The sequence below is a fragment of the Pan paniscus genome, chromosome 5, assembly GCF_029289425.2.
Source record: "Pan paniscus chromosome 5, NHGRI_mPanPan1-v2.0_pri, whole genome shotgun sequence".
NCBI lineage: Eukaryota > Metazoa > Chordata > Mammalia > Primates > Hominidae > Pan > Pan paniscus.
Genome location: NC_073254.2, coordinates 57,617,533 through 57,631,769, shown reverse-complemented (window position 1 = coordinate 57,631,769; position 14,237 = coordinate 57,617,533). Strand labels below are relative to the sequence as shown.

At 53.1% G+C, this 14,237-nt stretch overlaps 1 protein-coding gene across 4 annotated transcripts in view; it reads right to left on the bottom strand.

Moving 5' to 3' along the window:
- PTK7 (protein tyrosine kinase 7 (inactive)) overlaps nt 1–14,237 on the bottom strand; it is an 85,807-nt gene that overhangs the window by 29,922 nt on the left and 41,648 nt on the right. For all 4 annotated transcript variants that reach the window (XM_003833267.5, XM_055113624.3, XM_034962115.4 and 1 more), the window contains exons 2-6: nt 2,925–3,212; nt 2,360–2,462; nt 1,769–1,959; nt 1,528–1,678; nt 43–191 (exon numbers count right to left, since the gene is read on the bottom strand). In XM_003833267.5, coding sequence (XP_003833315.4) covers nt 43–191; nt 1,528–1,678; nt 1,769–1,959; nt 2,360–2,462; nt 2,925–3,212 — 882 coding nt within the window. The remainder of the gene's footprint in view (nt 1–42; nt 192–1,527; nt 1,679–1,768; nt 1,960–2,359; nt 2,463–2,924; nt 3,213–14,237) is intronic.

Here is a 14,237-nt window from a genome sequence, read left to right as displayed (position 1 = left end):
AAGGCAGCCTCCCACATCAGCACCCCAGACCCAGAGACTCACCTGCTAGGTGAAGTGTGGCTTCCAGGATGATGGGTGGGCCCCTCTGCCCCTGGCCAATGCAGCGGTAGATCCCTGCATTGCGTGGCCGGACCTGGGTCAGCAGCAGAGACCCGTTGGCAAACACTGTGGCTCTGCGGAGGTGTGGGGGGCTGCAGAGGGGAGAGTGCAATTTGGAGAAAGTGGCCAATAGGCCTAGTTCTGGAAAGGAATGCAAGGGAACCCCTTTCCTGCAAAGTCGGAAATGTAGTAAGGAATCGACCAGGAACAGGGCAGAGAGAAGGAAGCTGACACTCCACACTGGTGTGTGTGCCTGCATACACTTGCTCAGGTGCACGTGCAGGTGTGTGTTCCAACTACAGGAGATCAGCTCAGGAAGCAATGAGGCAAATGGCAATGCAGGTGAGAGAGAGAGTGATATGGTTTGGCTGTGTCCCCACTCAAATCTCATCTTAAATTGTAGCTCCCATAATTCCCACATGTTGTGGGAGGGACCCAGTGGGAGGTAACTGAATCATGGGGGCAAGTCTTTCCCGTGCTGTTCTCATGATAGTGAACAAGTCTCACGAGATCTGATGGTTTTAAAATGAGGCATTCCCCTGCAGAAGCTCTCTCTCCTTTGCCTGCTGCCATCCATGTAAGACGTGACTTGGTCTTCCTTGCCTTCTGCCATGATTGTGAGGCTTGCCCAGCCATGTGGAACTGTAAGTCCAATTAAACCTCTTTCTTTTGTAAACTGCTCAGTCTCGGGTATGTCTTTATCAGCAGCATTAAAATGGACTAATACACAGAATAACCACCATGTGCAACTGTCAAGACAGAGAAGCCACCTTCCCACAGGGCCACGTTTATAGGGCACCCAGCTCCAGGGTCAGATACCCCTCAGCCATACCAGGCAGGCTACTGATGATGTCCTCAGGGCTGAAGTCAAGTGGCATCCAAGCCCCTAGCCTAGGAAGCCACACCCCCAAGGACCATGTTCATGCCTGACACTGCAAAGGTGTTCTATGCTCTCCTAGGGTCCAGGCAAGAACAGAAGTCCCTGCAGTAGGGCTGGAACCTTCTAGAGGTGTTTGCTTCCTTTAAAAAGTGTGTGTATGTGTGTGTGTGTGTGTGTGTGATGTCTTTGCCACACTGGATCACGCTATCTAGACTATGACCACCTGACTACCTAGGTCTCTTGTGTCTCTCTCATCCCTGGGGTCTCTACCCTTCCATCCCAGAAGACCCATGTGGGTGGTGGGGAGAGAGAAGTGGAACCATCACTAGCTCAGAGTGCCTTTGTGCAAACTGGAAAGGGGCTCTTCCCAGAGACTCTTCCCTGTGTCAGACTCATCTTGTAAAAGCAAAACATTCAACTGTGTCTCTTGGAAATTTGAAATAATACATGTACAAATCTGTGATGTCTGTGATACAAATCGCACCCCCTTCTACAGAATGCATGTGTGTGGTACATGGTACTGGAATGCTCCCAGCCAGATGCCTTACCGACTGCGGTTAGTGATGGGAGTCTCATCCTCAAAGAGCCACTGCAGGCTCGGGGGTGGCTGGGCTGAGAACTGGCAATGGAACATGGCCTCCTCATTCCTCGCTACTACCACGTCCTGGGGTGCCAGCACCACCCTGGCAAAGCTTTCATCTGGAGAGGGAAAGATGGGGGAGCAGGCAGCCTGGGTGGTGAGGCCCTCCTGTCCTCACCTCATCCCTTCCGCCCCCACCCCAGGCTCACCAGCAATGCTCAAGGTGAAGTTCTGGCTGCTGCAAGCCTGGCCAAAAGCATTGTGGGCGCAGCAGGAATACAGCCCACTATGCTCAGGACCAGCTGGCCGGAGCGTCAGGTTCCGCTCCTTGCTGCTGACTGTGTGGTTGCTCTGACCATCAGAAAGGGGGGTCCCATCTCGGAACCATTGGTAGGTGGGCCTGCAGGGCAGACACAGTCAGCAGTGGTGGGGAGGGGTACTCAGTGGCCAGTGGAGAGGATACAGTATCAGAGGGTCAGGGCTAGACCTTTCAGTTTATACATGGAGAAACGGCCTGAGGAAGGGAAGGGACTTGCAAAAGGGCACACAGTAATTCTGATTCAGGGGCAGAATCAAGTTGATATTAGATCTCCCAGCTCTACACACAATGTGGCTCACTCTTCAGGCCACCAGGGGCCGGCATAGGGCAATATCTGGGGGCGGGCAGGGTGAACAGCACTGTGGTGGTGGAACGAGTGGTCACAGAATGGAGCGAGGTAACATCCGCATAGAGTCCAAGATTTGGGGAGACATCCCTGTCCGGAATAACCCTCTTCATCCCCACCTCCCTGACTCCTTACCGAGGGTGCCCATCAATGTGGCAACGAAGTGTGACCTGGGTCTGTGGCTGGATCTCAGCTTCCGAGGCTGGATGCTTCAGGACCACAGGACCTGCCTCAATCCCTGTAGCAGAGGCCACGGTTGCAGTGAGGGGCAGAGCAGGGCAAAGGCGGGAAGGCAGAGGGCAAGGAGGAGAAGCAGGAAGCCGTGGAACCTCGAGGCTCTGTGCCAACAGACACAAGGAAGCCCTGGAGGCTGAGGCTGGGGCTACAGTTACCAGATACTAAGTGCCTGCCTGGTCCCTGGCAGGTCAAGTCTGACACTTGGCCAAGGGCTCGGCCGCCCTTTCCATTTGCACAAGCATGCAGCAGATAAATGGGTCCCAGACTTGAAGGAAAAAATTTTGGAAAAAATATAACTTTTAATTTCCTCTTATCCACATGAGCAAAAAGAGCTGATGATAAATGCATTCTGCCTGGCCCGTTTAACTGGAAATGGGAGAAGCTGAGGTAAGGGAGGGATCCCCCAGGCCTCAGTCATTGAGGGTCTGACAGGGGGACTGGGCACAGCCCCCCTGGCTCTCACATTTGATGTTGAAGGAGGCGTTGGCACTGAGGGCTTCTTCTCCAGTGACATCATCCCGAGCCACACACTGGAAGGTGCCGGAGTCCTGCAGCCGGTCCACAGCTGCAAAGCTCAGGCTGCTGCCCTGGGCGAAACGCCGCTCCGTGTCCTGGACAGGGAACCCATCGAGCAGCCAGTACACATGTACCGGGCCCGGAGCCTCAACCTCACAGCGAAGCAGCGCCCGGCGCCCCTGCAGTGCATCCTGGGAGGACGGCTGCTTGATGAAGACAATGGCTGTCTGGGTACCTGTAGATGCAAACAGGGGAGAGGCAGGGTCAGGGGGAGCTGCAGCCTCTGTCCTAACACAGGCCACCTTGTGCACAGGAGGAAAGGGGCTGTGTACACAGGAGGCATCCAGTAAGTGCAGGTGTGAAGGATCATGATGCCACAATTGCAAGAGTCCCCTGAAAAACTTTTCTTTTTCTTTTTGAGATTTCTTTTTCTTTTTTTGCTCTTGTCACCCAGGTTGGAATGTGGTGGTGTGATCTCAGCTCACTACAACCTCCACCTCCTGGGTTCAAGTGATTCTTCTGCCTCAGCCTCTCGAGTAGCTGGGATTATAGGCATGAGCCACCACACCCAGCTAATTTTTGTATTTTTAGTAGAGACAGGGTTTCGCCATGTTGGCCAGGCTGGTCTCGAACCCCTGACCTCAGGTGATCTGCCCGCCTCGGCCTCCCAAAGTGCTAGGATTACAGGCGTGAGCCACCACGCCCAGCCCCTTGAAGAGCTTTTCAACTGTCCTGAGTGCTCTGTAGGATACAAAGACACAGTAGCCTCTCCTCAAGAGGTCTGAAGACTAGAGGGGCACACAGAACACAGTTACAGTCACATAAATGCCAAATGAATGGGGTGGGCAGGCAGTAGTGACTTGAGCACGAAGGAAGAAGGGATCCCTAAGGGCTGGCTGCACAGGGAGGCTTCCTAGCAAAAGAGAGTCTGCCTGCAGGGTGAGATCACAGGAGGTTTTGATGCCAGGCTGAGGAGCCGGGGACACTGCAGGCCACCTTCCCCCAATACAGACTCAGGAGGTTTAGTAAAGTTAAATCATGACCCAAACAGCACCCTGGAAAGATGGCTTCACTCATGCCCCTCGACGGTGCCAGCATCAGAGGTGGCCACAGATGGGATGCTTTGAATCTCATCCGCAAATGCTCTGCAGCCCAACGTTTCCCAGACGCTTCTTTGAAAAAACCCAACCCATCACTGGAGAAGCCAAGATTCTCTAGAAACCTGGGCTATTGCCAAAAACAAGCCAAGGTCATTCCCATGTCCTGTTCTTTTTTTTTTTTGAGACGGAGTCTCGATCTGTCACCCAGGCTGGAGTGCAGTAGCACGATCTTGGCTCACTGCAAGCTCCGCCTCCTGGGCTCACGCAATTCTCCTGCCTCAGCCTCCCGAGTAGCTGGGACTACAGGTGCCCACCACCACGCCCGGCTAATTTTTTGTATTTTTAGTAGAGATGGGGTTTGACAGTGTTAGCCAGGATGGTCTCGATCTCCTGACCTCGTGATCCGCCCGCCTCGGCCTCCCAAAGTGCTGGGATTACAGGCGTGAGCCACCGCACCCGGCCCCATGTCCTGTTCTTTATCCCTGAAAATCCATCTGTGGCCAAGGTCAGCTTCTCTGTGTTAAGAGGAGAGCCATGTGGTTCCAGAGTTCCACTTGAAGTCATTCCCCTTCCTGCACCATTATAGTTCAGCTCTGGCCACAGGGTCCCTGCAACCAAAGGTGGAACCGCAGTCAGTGGGAACAAAGGAAAGAGGAAGAAGCCTACACTGTATGGCAGATGGGTTTAGGGAGGCGGAGGGCAGAGCCGGGCAGGTGGGTGGCATGGTTACGGCGGCGGCAGGAGCAACACACTGGACTTTGTTCCTAGCCCGCGTGGGCGACTTGTAGAGGCCTGGAGCCACTGGGCCTTGAACACAGAAGAGGACTCCCCGATCCCCCCGCCCCCGGAAGAAGAAATGGGCCACCTGGAACTGCTACACGAAGCAGCAGGCTCTGCCTTGAGCCAAACTGGCTGGGCAAGGGCAGAAAGGTACTAACGGAGTCTTTTCCATCCCTTCCCAAACCACTGGAAACTAATCTTGGCCTACAGAGCCCCTTCCAAGTCCCTGGAGGTGGGGTTCTGTTCTTTACGGCATGAGAATCAGTCTCCTCATAAAGTCAGTGTCAAGACAATTCCAGGATCCCCCAGGCTGGGTCCAGATGAGGGGCTGCCCCTGCTGTTGGTCCGTCTCCCAACATGCTCATAGGGGCCAGCCCACATCTCCTGACACAAAACCCAGTCATGGAGCTGGAAGCAGCTCCAAGCAGCCCATTACTTCTCAGCGTGGCACTGATGGTTCTCTGGGTGAGCTATTCCACCTGCTGTGCAAGTTAACAAATCTGCCCTCCCAGCATTGTGACAATTCAAACACATCCCTACACATTTCCAAATGATCCACAGGAATAGGGCTCTGTTCCTGCTCAGCACCGTGGTACAGATGGGTAAACCCAGGTCCAGGCACAAGAAGGAATCTGCCCACGATCAAATAGCTCATATGTGGCAGAGCCAGGACTATGACCCAAAGAAACCAACTCTGTGCTCTTCCCATCCCCGCCCAGGGACTCAGAAACAACCCTCGAAGCATCTGATCCTACAATGAGGAGTCACATTCCCGACTGCCAGGTAGTGTGTGGACACACCTCTTGCAGACAATGTCAGGCACACAAAGGCACCCAGCAAGCACTGCCTGAACCAAAGTGACCTCTGAGGAAGTGTGGGGCAAGAACTGGTTCACGGGGTACTTCTGAAGCACCTCTCATGACGCAGATGGGCAGAATCAGACTGAGTCCCCAGTGGGCCTCTGCAAATGTGACTCACCAAAATCCTAGGACCTTTCTTTTTTTTTGAGACGGAGTCTTACTTACTCTGCCACCCACGCTGGAGTGCAGTGGTGCAATATTGGCTCACTGCAACCTCCACCTCTCGGATTTAAGCGATTCTCATGCCTTAGCCTCCCGAGTAGCTGGGATTACAGGTACGCACCACCACACCTGGCTAATTTTTGTATTTTTTGTGGAGACAGGGTTTCACCATGTTGGCCAGGCTAGTCTCGAGCTCCTGACCTCAAGTGATACACCCACCTCGGCCTCCTAAAGTGCTGGGATTACAGATGTGAGCCATGGCGCCCTGCCCAAAATCCTAGGATCTTTGACCCACAACTCCAGGAGGCTTGTCAAAGACCAAAGAGAGATCACCTGCCTTCGAAGTGTGGACAAGCCCCCACTTCCTCGCTCAGCTTCTGCAGACATGGTGGGGAGCCAGGAGTCTCACCCACACAGAGGAGCAGCTAAGGGGCTGGAATGAGACAGGCTGGGCTCAGATCCTGACCTGTTACACTCAGTGTGTCTGACCTTGGGTAAGTAACACAGACTGTGTCTCAGCTTCCTCTGCCTCTCTCACAAGGCTGTCATGAGTTGTAAACCTGGAAACATACATGAAGTGCCTTGCAAATGGTTCATCTTCAGTAAACGGCAGCTACTGTTAATATTCTCATGATCCTCCTGCTCAAGGACTCAACTTCTAAGAAGATTAGAAGGCTCTCCACTTGCCAAGTGCCAGGACCACTCCCAGACCCTGGCCAGGGAAGGAGCCGCCACAGCAGAGAAGTCTGAAGGCAATAAGCAGGTGGTGGGTGGGATAGAGGGGAAGGGGCCCTGAGCTTGCAGGAACCACAGACCACCTGCCACAGAAACCCAAGCTGGGAGAAGAGACAGCGTGACTCAGAGAGACCCCAGCTCAGCCTCGGCCACCCCCAGCTCAGCCTCCAGCACCCACTCCTGGGGCTGGGACTGGACTGCTCCATAGCTGTGGTGAGAGATGCTGCATTCCCAGACTGCCACTCAGAGCCCCCTGTGCCCCAACGACTGGGCCTGGGAAACATCAAAGCTGGCCCCGAGGGGGCCTCTGTCCTGACGTCAGCTCACAGCAGGTCCTGGTTAGTGCTTGGCTGGGACAGACTTTAGATGTTTCTTTTTTCTTTTTTTTTGTTTTTTGAGACAGAGTTTTCATTCTTGTTGCCCAGGCTGGAATGCAATGGCACAATCTCAGCTCACGGCAACCTCCGCTTCCCGGGATCAAGCAATTCTCCTGTCTCAGCCTCCCAACTAGCTGGAATTACTGGCATGAGCTACCACACCCAGCTAATTTTGTATTTTTAGTAGAGACTGAGTTTCTCCATGTTGGTCAGGCTGGTCTCGAACTCCCAACCTCAGGTGATCCGCCCGCCTCAGCCTCGCAAAGTGCTGGGATTACAGGCATGAGCCACCCCGCCCAGCAGATGTTTCAAAAGGCAGAGAATGCAGCTCCCAGGTCTGCTCCAAGCCCCCAGCCCCTGCTATACGCACCTCAACCATGAGGCTCTTTATTCAGGTTGGCCCAGTGCTGCGGCACCCATGTTTGCTCAGAAGACAGTCTGTGGTGTGCCCAGCCTGGCCATCTGCTCAGCTTGCAGCGGGGGACGTTGGCCTGTTGTTTGTTGTTGGGCTATTTTTGAGATAGGGTCTCACTCTGTTGCCCAGGCTGGAGTACAGTGGTGCCATCACGGCTCACTGACTGCAGCCTTGAACTCCAGGGCTCAAGTGATCCTCCCACCTCGGCCTCCTAAGTAGCTGGGACCTCAAGCGTGTGCCACCATCCCAGCTAGTTTTTTATAGAGACAGGGTTTTGCCATGTTGCCCAGGCTGGTCTTGAACACCTTAGCTCAAGCGATCCTCCCACCTTGGCTTCCAAAGTGCTGGGATTATAGGCATGAGCCACTGTGCCTGGCTTCGGTCCGCTGTTTTGTTTTGGGGAAGCAGACAAAGGAGACCTGGCAGAAAGGTCAGACTCCAAGAAAGGAGCTGGGAAGTAAGGGACTCTACTTTTGCTTTGTCAGAAGCTTTGCTGATAACAAGAAATGGAGGACAGCAACGACAGAGAAGAAGGCAGGCGGTTCGGGATTGAGGTGGTACCTGCCTCAAGGTGATGTAGTCACCAGCACATTCCTGTCCCCGCCCCCTGACTTGAGTATGCCCCCAGGACTGTGGTCTGGGAAGGGTCCTGGGCTTCCCGAGGCTGCCTCCTCTTTTGCCACCGACGCTGCCTCCTCTTTTGCCACCGGGCCATGCTATGCAACCCCCTCCACTGCACACAAGCCCCCATGGAGATGCAGGCCACGTGACCCCGGAGGCAGCCAGCTCCATGTGCAGCTTTGCTGCTGCCAAACAGCCCTGCCTCCGCTGCTCCCTAGTGACGCTACCTTAGTGTGGCCTCTGCACCCTTCTTTGCCGTGAAATGGGGACAGCGGCCCACCACCCCACCTGAGTAAGGGCTAACGGGTTCACATTCACAAAGCCCACACACGGCACAAAACGCAGAGGGTGCTGCTTCCCCGGTATGAGCCTGCCGTACCGGGCTCAGCAGGCAAGAAGCCCTCAGCAACAACAGGCAGACAGGGCCATCTGCCCACACCAGGCGCCGACCCCAACAAAGCCGGAGCTGCAAACACCCAATAAGGACATTTTCCAAGCCATTTCCTTGGCTCCCTAACAGCCATCTATATGCAGACACTCACTCTGCCTGCGTCTCCCGTGCCTGCCCTCCACCCCCACCCCCGCCAGCATCTGGTCTGGTGCCCACCCTCCGTGTTGCTCTCTGGGCTCAGGCCCAGCCAGCCCATGTGTGCATATGTGTGCGTGTATACACACACATATGTGTAAACACAATTGTTACAGAGAGCAGGGAGCAGCAGGAAGTTTTTCCTAAGCACTCCCACTCTAAGTAATTTTGGCTGCTTCAATCCAAGGATCCATCTGGGCCACTCAACTACCCATCTCTCAGGAGCTAGAACTCCTGGTTTAGGAAAAACACCCCCAGGACCTATATAGGCCTCAGAATCTGCCACACATCACTGTTTGATTCTATCAATCAACTTCTCTCTCTCATTAAAGAAAATGCCATCCGGCCAGGCGCAGTGACTCACGCCTGTAATCCCAGCACTTTAGGAGGCCAAGGCGGGCGGATCACAAGATCAGGAGTTTGAGACCAGCTTGGCCAACATGGTAAAAGAAAACGCCATCCGTCAGATGTCTCAGGACCAGGCTGAGATAGAAAGACCCTGGCTGAGTGGGGAGCTTGATGCTACCGGCCCAGAAGTCCTCCAGGAGTGTGCTCCACAGAGGCATGGGGATTTTGCATGGTGGAGCGTGACTGTGTGAATAATTGCAGGATCTCCCACACCCCAAGTCAATCAGCCACACATATGTGTCTGACTCTTCCACACCAGCACCACACTAAAGACTCAGTCCTTTGGCCGGGTGCGGTGGCTCATGCCTGTAATCCCAACACTTTGGGAGTCCAAGGCAGGTAGACCACCCAAGGTCAGGAGTTCGAGACCAGCCTGGCCAACATGATGAAACCCCATATCTACTAAAAATACAAAAATTAGCTGGGCATGGTGGCACGTGCCTATAATCCCAGCTACTTGGGCGGCCGAGACAGGAGAATTGCTTGAACCAGGGAGACAGAGGTTGCAGTGAGCCGAGATCATGCCACTGCACTCCAGCCTGGGTGACAGAGCAAGATCCATCTCAAAAAAAAAAAAAAAAGATTCAGTCCCCGGCTCCACGGCCTGGGTCCCTGTAGGGAATATCCTGAATGCCAGATGGCCCCTTGAGTCCAGGTCAAGGTGGGTGGCTCCTGTAGGGCATACATAGACCCCCAAGGGAGAGGTTTGCCAGCTTCCCAGTGTAGGGAGACAGCGCCAGGCCACAGGCCAGGAGAAGCAGCCCTCAACCTGAGAAGCATAAATGTTCCAGGGGAGGAGCAGCCCCGGGGCTCCCTGACCCACAGAGGACAAACTTCCTCTCAAGTCCCCACCACTTGGAAACTCTGAAGGCCAAGCCAGAGGGCCCAGGGTGCCTCCCCAACCCCTGAATAGCCTACCTAATCCTCCCCCAGGGCCCAGTGCACTGTACTGCAGACCTCATACCTTAAAGATCTGACTGATAACTCTGGACTGCTCTTGAGCCACCCCAAATGTGTGTGGCCCAGAGACATTTTTTTTCTTTTTGAAATAGGGTCTCATTCTGTCGCCCCACACTGAAGTGCAGTGATGCAAGCACGGCTCACTGCAGCCTCAACCTCCGAGGCCCAAGCAATTCTCCCACCTCAGCCTCCTGAGTAGCTGGGGCCACAGGCACGTGCCTGCATGCCCAGCTAATTTTCAAATTGTTTTTGTAGAATTGGGGTCCCCCTAGGTTGCCCAGGCTGGTACTGAACTTCTGGGCTGAAGTGATCCTCCTGCCTCAGCCTCCCAAAGTGCTAGGATTACAGGCATGAGCCACCATGCCTGGCCACATTTGTAACGTTTTGAAGAACAGTCTCAATCACTACAGGAATAACTCATTTGAGTGAACAGTAAGTCCAGTCATCTCCCTTTCACCCAGGTTGGCAGAAACACAAAATGCTGCAGGGCTATTTGTGACTCTGAGGATTTAGAATGTCTCCCCCGACTACCACCAGTACACTGTATGTGGTTTCAGTGCAAGCAACCCAGACTGTCTGATGGTGAGCCCAGAGCATAAGGGTTCAGAGGTCACTGAAGATGGACAAGCTGACTCCAAGACCCAGTGAGCTGCAGAGCACAAAATTCTGCTCCCCTTCTGTCTTCCCAGGGTCTACAAAAGGTCCCAGGTTCACCAACAGGAGCCCTCCAAAATCCATCCCAGACCTTGCCCTAAGCAGAGCAAGTGGGAGCAGAGCCAGGGACCCTGCTGAGTTTTCCTATCCTGGGACTTAATATCAGTATCTGGAGAGGTTCCCACATCCAGATTAGAGAAACAGAACAGGATCACCAAGGACTGGGGCAGAAACAATTTAGCAGGCCGGCTCTTACATCTCTGGTGAAAACTGAAACTCAGACTTGCCTGTCCCACTCCCAGGAGGCCCTGGAGGGGGCAGATTAACCTCTAACGGCAGGAGTAAGGCCTTGGGTCCGGCATCACATGGTATCCAAGCATGGAGAGACAAGAATGCCAGCCAGCTGAGTCAGGCACAGCGCCTGTAATCCCAGCAACTTGGGAGGATGAGGCAAGAGGATCCCTTGAGGCCAGGAGTTCCGCCTGAGCAACATAGTCAAAAAAAAAAAAAAAAAAAAAAAACAGAAACATGGCACATGACGTAAGGTGCTCCCCAGCCAGGGTCACCATCAGAACCTGGACCCCGCCCATCTTCTTCTGGGGCTGGAAGGGCTATACCCAGTACATGCCTCTTGCCCTTAGTGACCCTTAAATGGCTGTGGAGTCTCTTAGGAAGTAGCAATGAATGAAAAATGCAGCTGGAGTGAGGTGGTGTGCTGAGATGGAAGGAACATAAGTTAGGGAAACCTGGGTTCTGGTTTGATACAGTCACTAATGAGGGTGACCCTGGTCAATCGCCACCTCCTCCCAGGCAGTCCTATCTGTAAAATTACAGAAATGACAGCATGCAACTGAACAGTCACCAAGACCTAACATTGGACTGGCTGCAATGAATCACAGAGGTAGTTACAGAAACGGGGGCCCATTCGCCAGAATCTCCCCAACTCACCATCCGCACAGCCAATCCTCAGAGACCACTTAGTAAATGCAGCACCAGGCCTGGGAGGGATTAAGAGTGACCTAACAAACAGCAGGTGTGTGGGGTCTGAGGCAGCTGGGGGCTGCAGACAGAGATCCAGCATCATTCTGATGAGCTGCTCTGTTCCTCGGCGCAGCCCCGCGCAGCCTCCCCGGGAGACCTGCCTCTGCCATCTCCTGCCTTGGCCACACACTTGCACTGAAATCTCATTGCCTGGGATACCCCATCACTCTTGCCTCTGCTGTGACTGAGAGCTTTATCCCCCAAGCTAGTAAGCTGGAGGGAAGGGCAGACATTTGTGCCCAGTGTGAGACATCTGTGCCCCCCTGGTGCCTGGGACACGCAGTAAATACCCTGAGAGCACGCGTGGGGAAATGAAGTCACTCAAGTGTCCATTTGACCTGAAATATTGTCCTACATCTACATTTATCCATCTTGGCCAACTTAATTTTCCGTTCTGAGTCTCAGTTTTCTCACTTGGAAGATGGTAGCCTTGAAACCAATTTTAGTAACGCTTTATCAGCCTACAGTCCCTCCCTATGATATTTAAATGAAATTCACATTAAGTATAGACACACAAAAGTCTGCCTATTTTTCAGGAAAGTTAAAAACCCCAGAAATTCTAAGGAACCGTGGAACCCAGGATTCAAAAGTTCCGGACTAAGCAGACCCCTTCCAAAGGTGAATGCAGGAAGGAGGACCTGGAACAGAATTGCCAAGGGGAACCACAAGCTCTCAGCACTCTCCATGTCTGGGAACGGATCTGGCCCCAAATCCATTCTTGGCCCCAAGAGGAGAGGGACAGACAGCAGCCAGCTGTCTCCTGAAGACGCCAGTGAGGAGCCTGCAGAAATAATATACATCCCAGGGAAGGCAACAGGGCTGCTGGAACAGGAGACTGGGAAATATGCCACGAGCTCAGCCTCAGGAAGACCTCTGTGGTGCTCAGCCAGTGCTCCCAGTGATCCAAGAGGACAAGGAGTCCAGCCCCTGATCACCCAGGGAAGATGGGAAGAGATTTGCTATGGGCTCAACAGCCATCCACTGGAGGGGTTCAGACCCAAAGTGCTTCCAGGTCTCTGACTCCCAGGGGTTCCAATGTGCAGGATCCTTCAGAGTCCACCATGGAGAACAGTGCCAGGGTGGAGCCTGGGAGCCAGCTTCCCATGGTCCTTCCCGCAGAAGCAGGGGGTGAACTAGACAGGCCAGGACCACTACCTTGGACTGGTTGTAGCCTTAGTTTAATGATTAATTTTCTCAACAGGCTCAGAAAACTCTGATAAATTCCAATTTACGAGCCTTTTTCACCCATCTCTGTCTCCCGCCTAGGAGACTAATAATCCAGGCTGAGAAGCACAGCCTGCAGAGCTGGTCAGAGTGGCCACAGCAGTTCACCCCAAATTCCTGGTCGTGAGGAGGACGCCCTTTACACCCTGCCTGCACCCAACCCTGCCTCACCCACCCTACCCTTGGGGATAGGTGGCCTCAATCCCATACAATAAGGAAAATCTTCTCTGGCTTCTAAGAAGTTAAAATAGCCTGGTTGTGGTGGCTTATACCTGTAATCTCAACACTTTGGGAAGCCGAGGTAGAAGGATCACTTGAGCCCAGCAGTTTGAGACCAGCCTGGGCAACATGATGAAACCCCATCTCTACAAAAAATAAGCCAAATGTGGTGGCGCCCACCTGTCGTCCCAGCTACTTGGGAGGCTGAAGTGAGAGGATGGCTTGAACCCGGGAGGTGGAGGTTGCAGTGAGCCAAGATCACGTCACTGCAGCCTGGGTGACAGAGCAAGACCCTGTCTCAAAAAAAAAAAAAATTATATATACACACACACACACACACACACACACACACACACATATATACATATATGTATATACGTATATATACAGACATATATACATATATATATAGAGAGAGAGAGAGAGATAGAGAGATAGAGAGAGAGAGAGAGAGAGAGAGGTTAAAATATTCCTTAAACCTGCTCTGTCCAATATGACAGCCCTAGCGACATGAGGCTATTTAAATTTATTTATTTATTTATTTCAAGACAGAGTCTCACTCTGTCATCCAGGCTGGAGTGCAGTGGTGCAATCTCAGCTCACTGCAACCCCCACCTCCTGAGTTCAAGCAGTTCTGCTGCCTCAGCCCCCAAGTAGCTGGGATTACAGGTGCCCGCCACCACGCCCAGCTAATTTTTGTATTTTTAGTAGAGACGGGGTTTCACCATGTTGGCCAGACTGGTCTCGAACTCCTGACCTCAGGTGATCCACCCACCTCGGCCTCCCAAAGTACTGGGATTACAGGCATGAGCCAACGCGCCCGGCCTAAATTTAATTTAAATGAAATAAAATTGAAAATTCATTTCCTCGGTCACACTAGCCACACTTCCAGTGCTCAGGGGCCATAGGTGGCTGGTGACCACTGTATTGAATCACAGAGAGAAACAGTTCCACCCTCAAAAAAAAAGGCCCATCTGACCACCTGCTTCTGGCTGCCCTAGTTCCTCTGACTGCCCACTTCTTGCCAGATCCTGTGCACAGACACACTGCCTTTTTCTTCTTCTTCTTTTTTTAATCCATAGGATTCTGCCTGATAGAGGACACATTTCTTTTCTTTT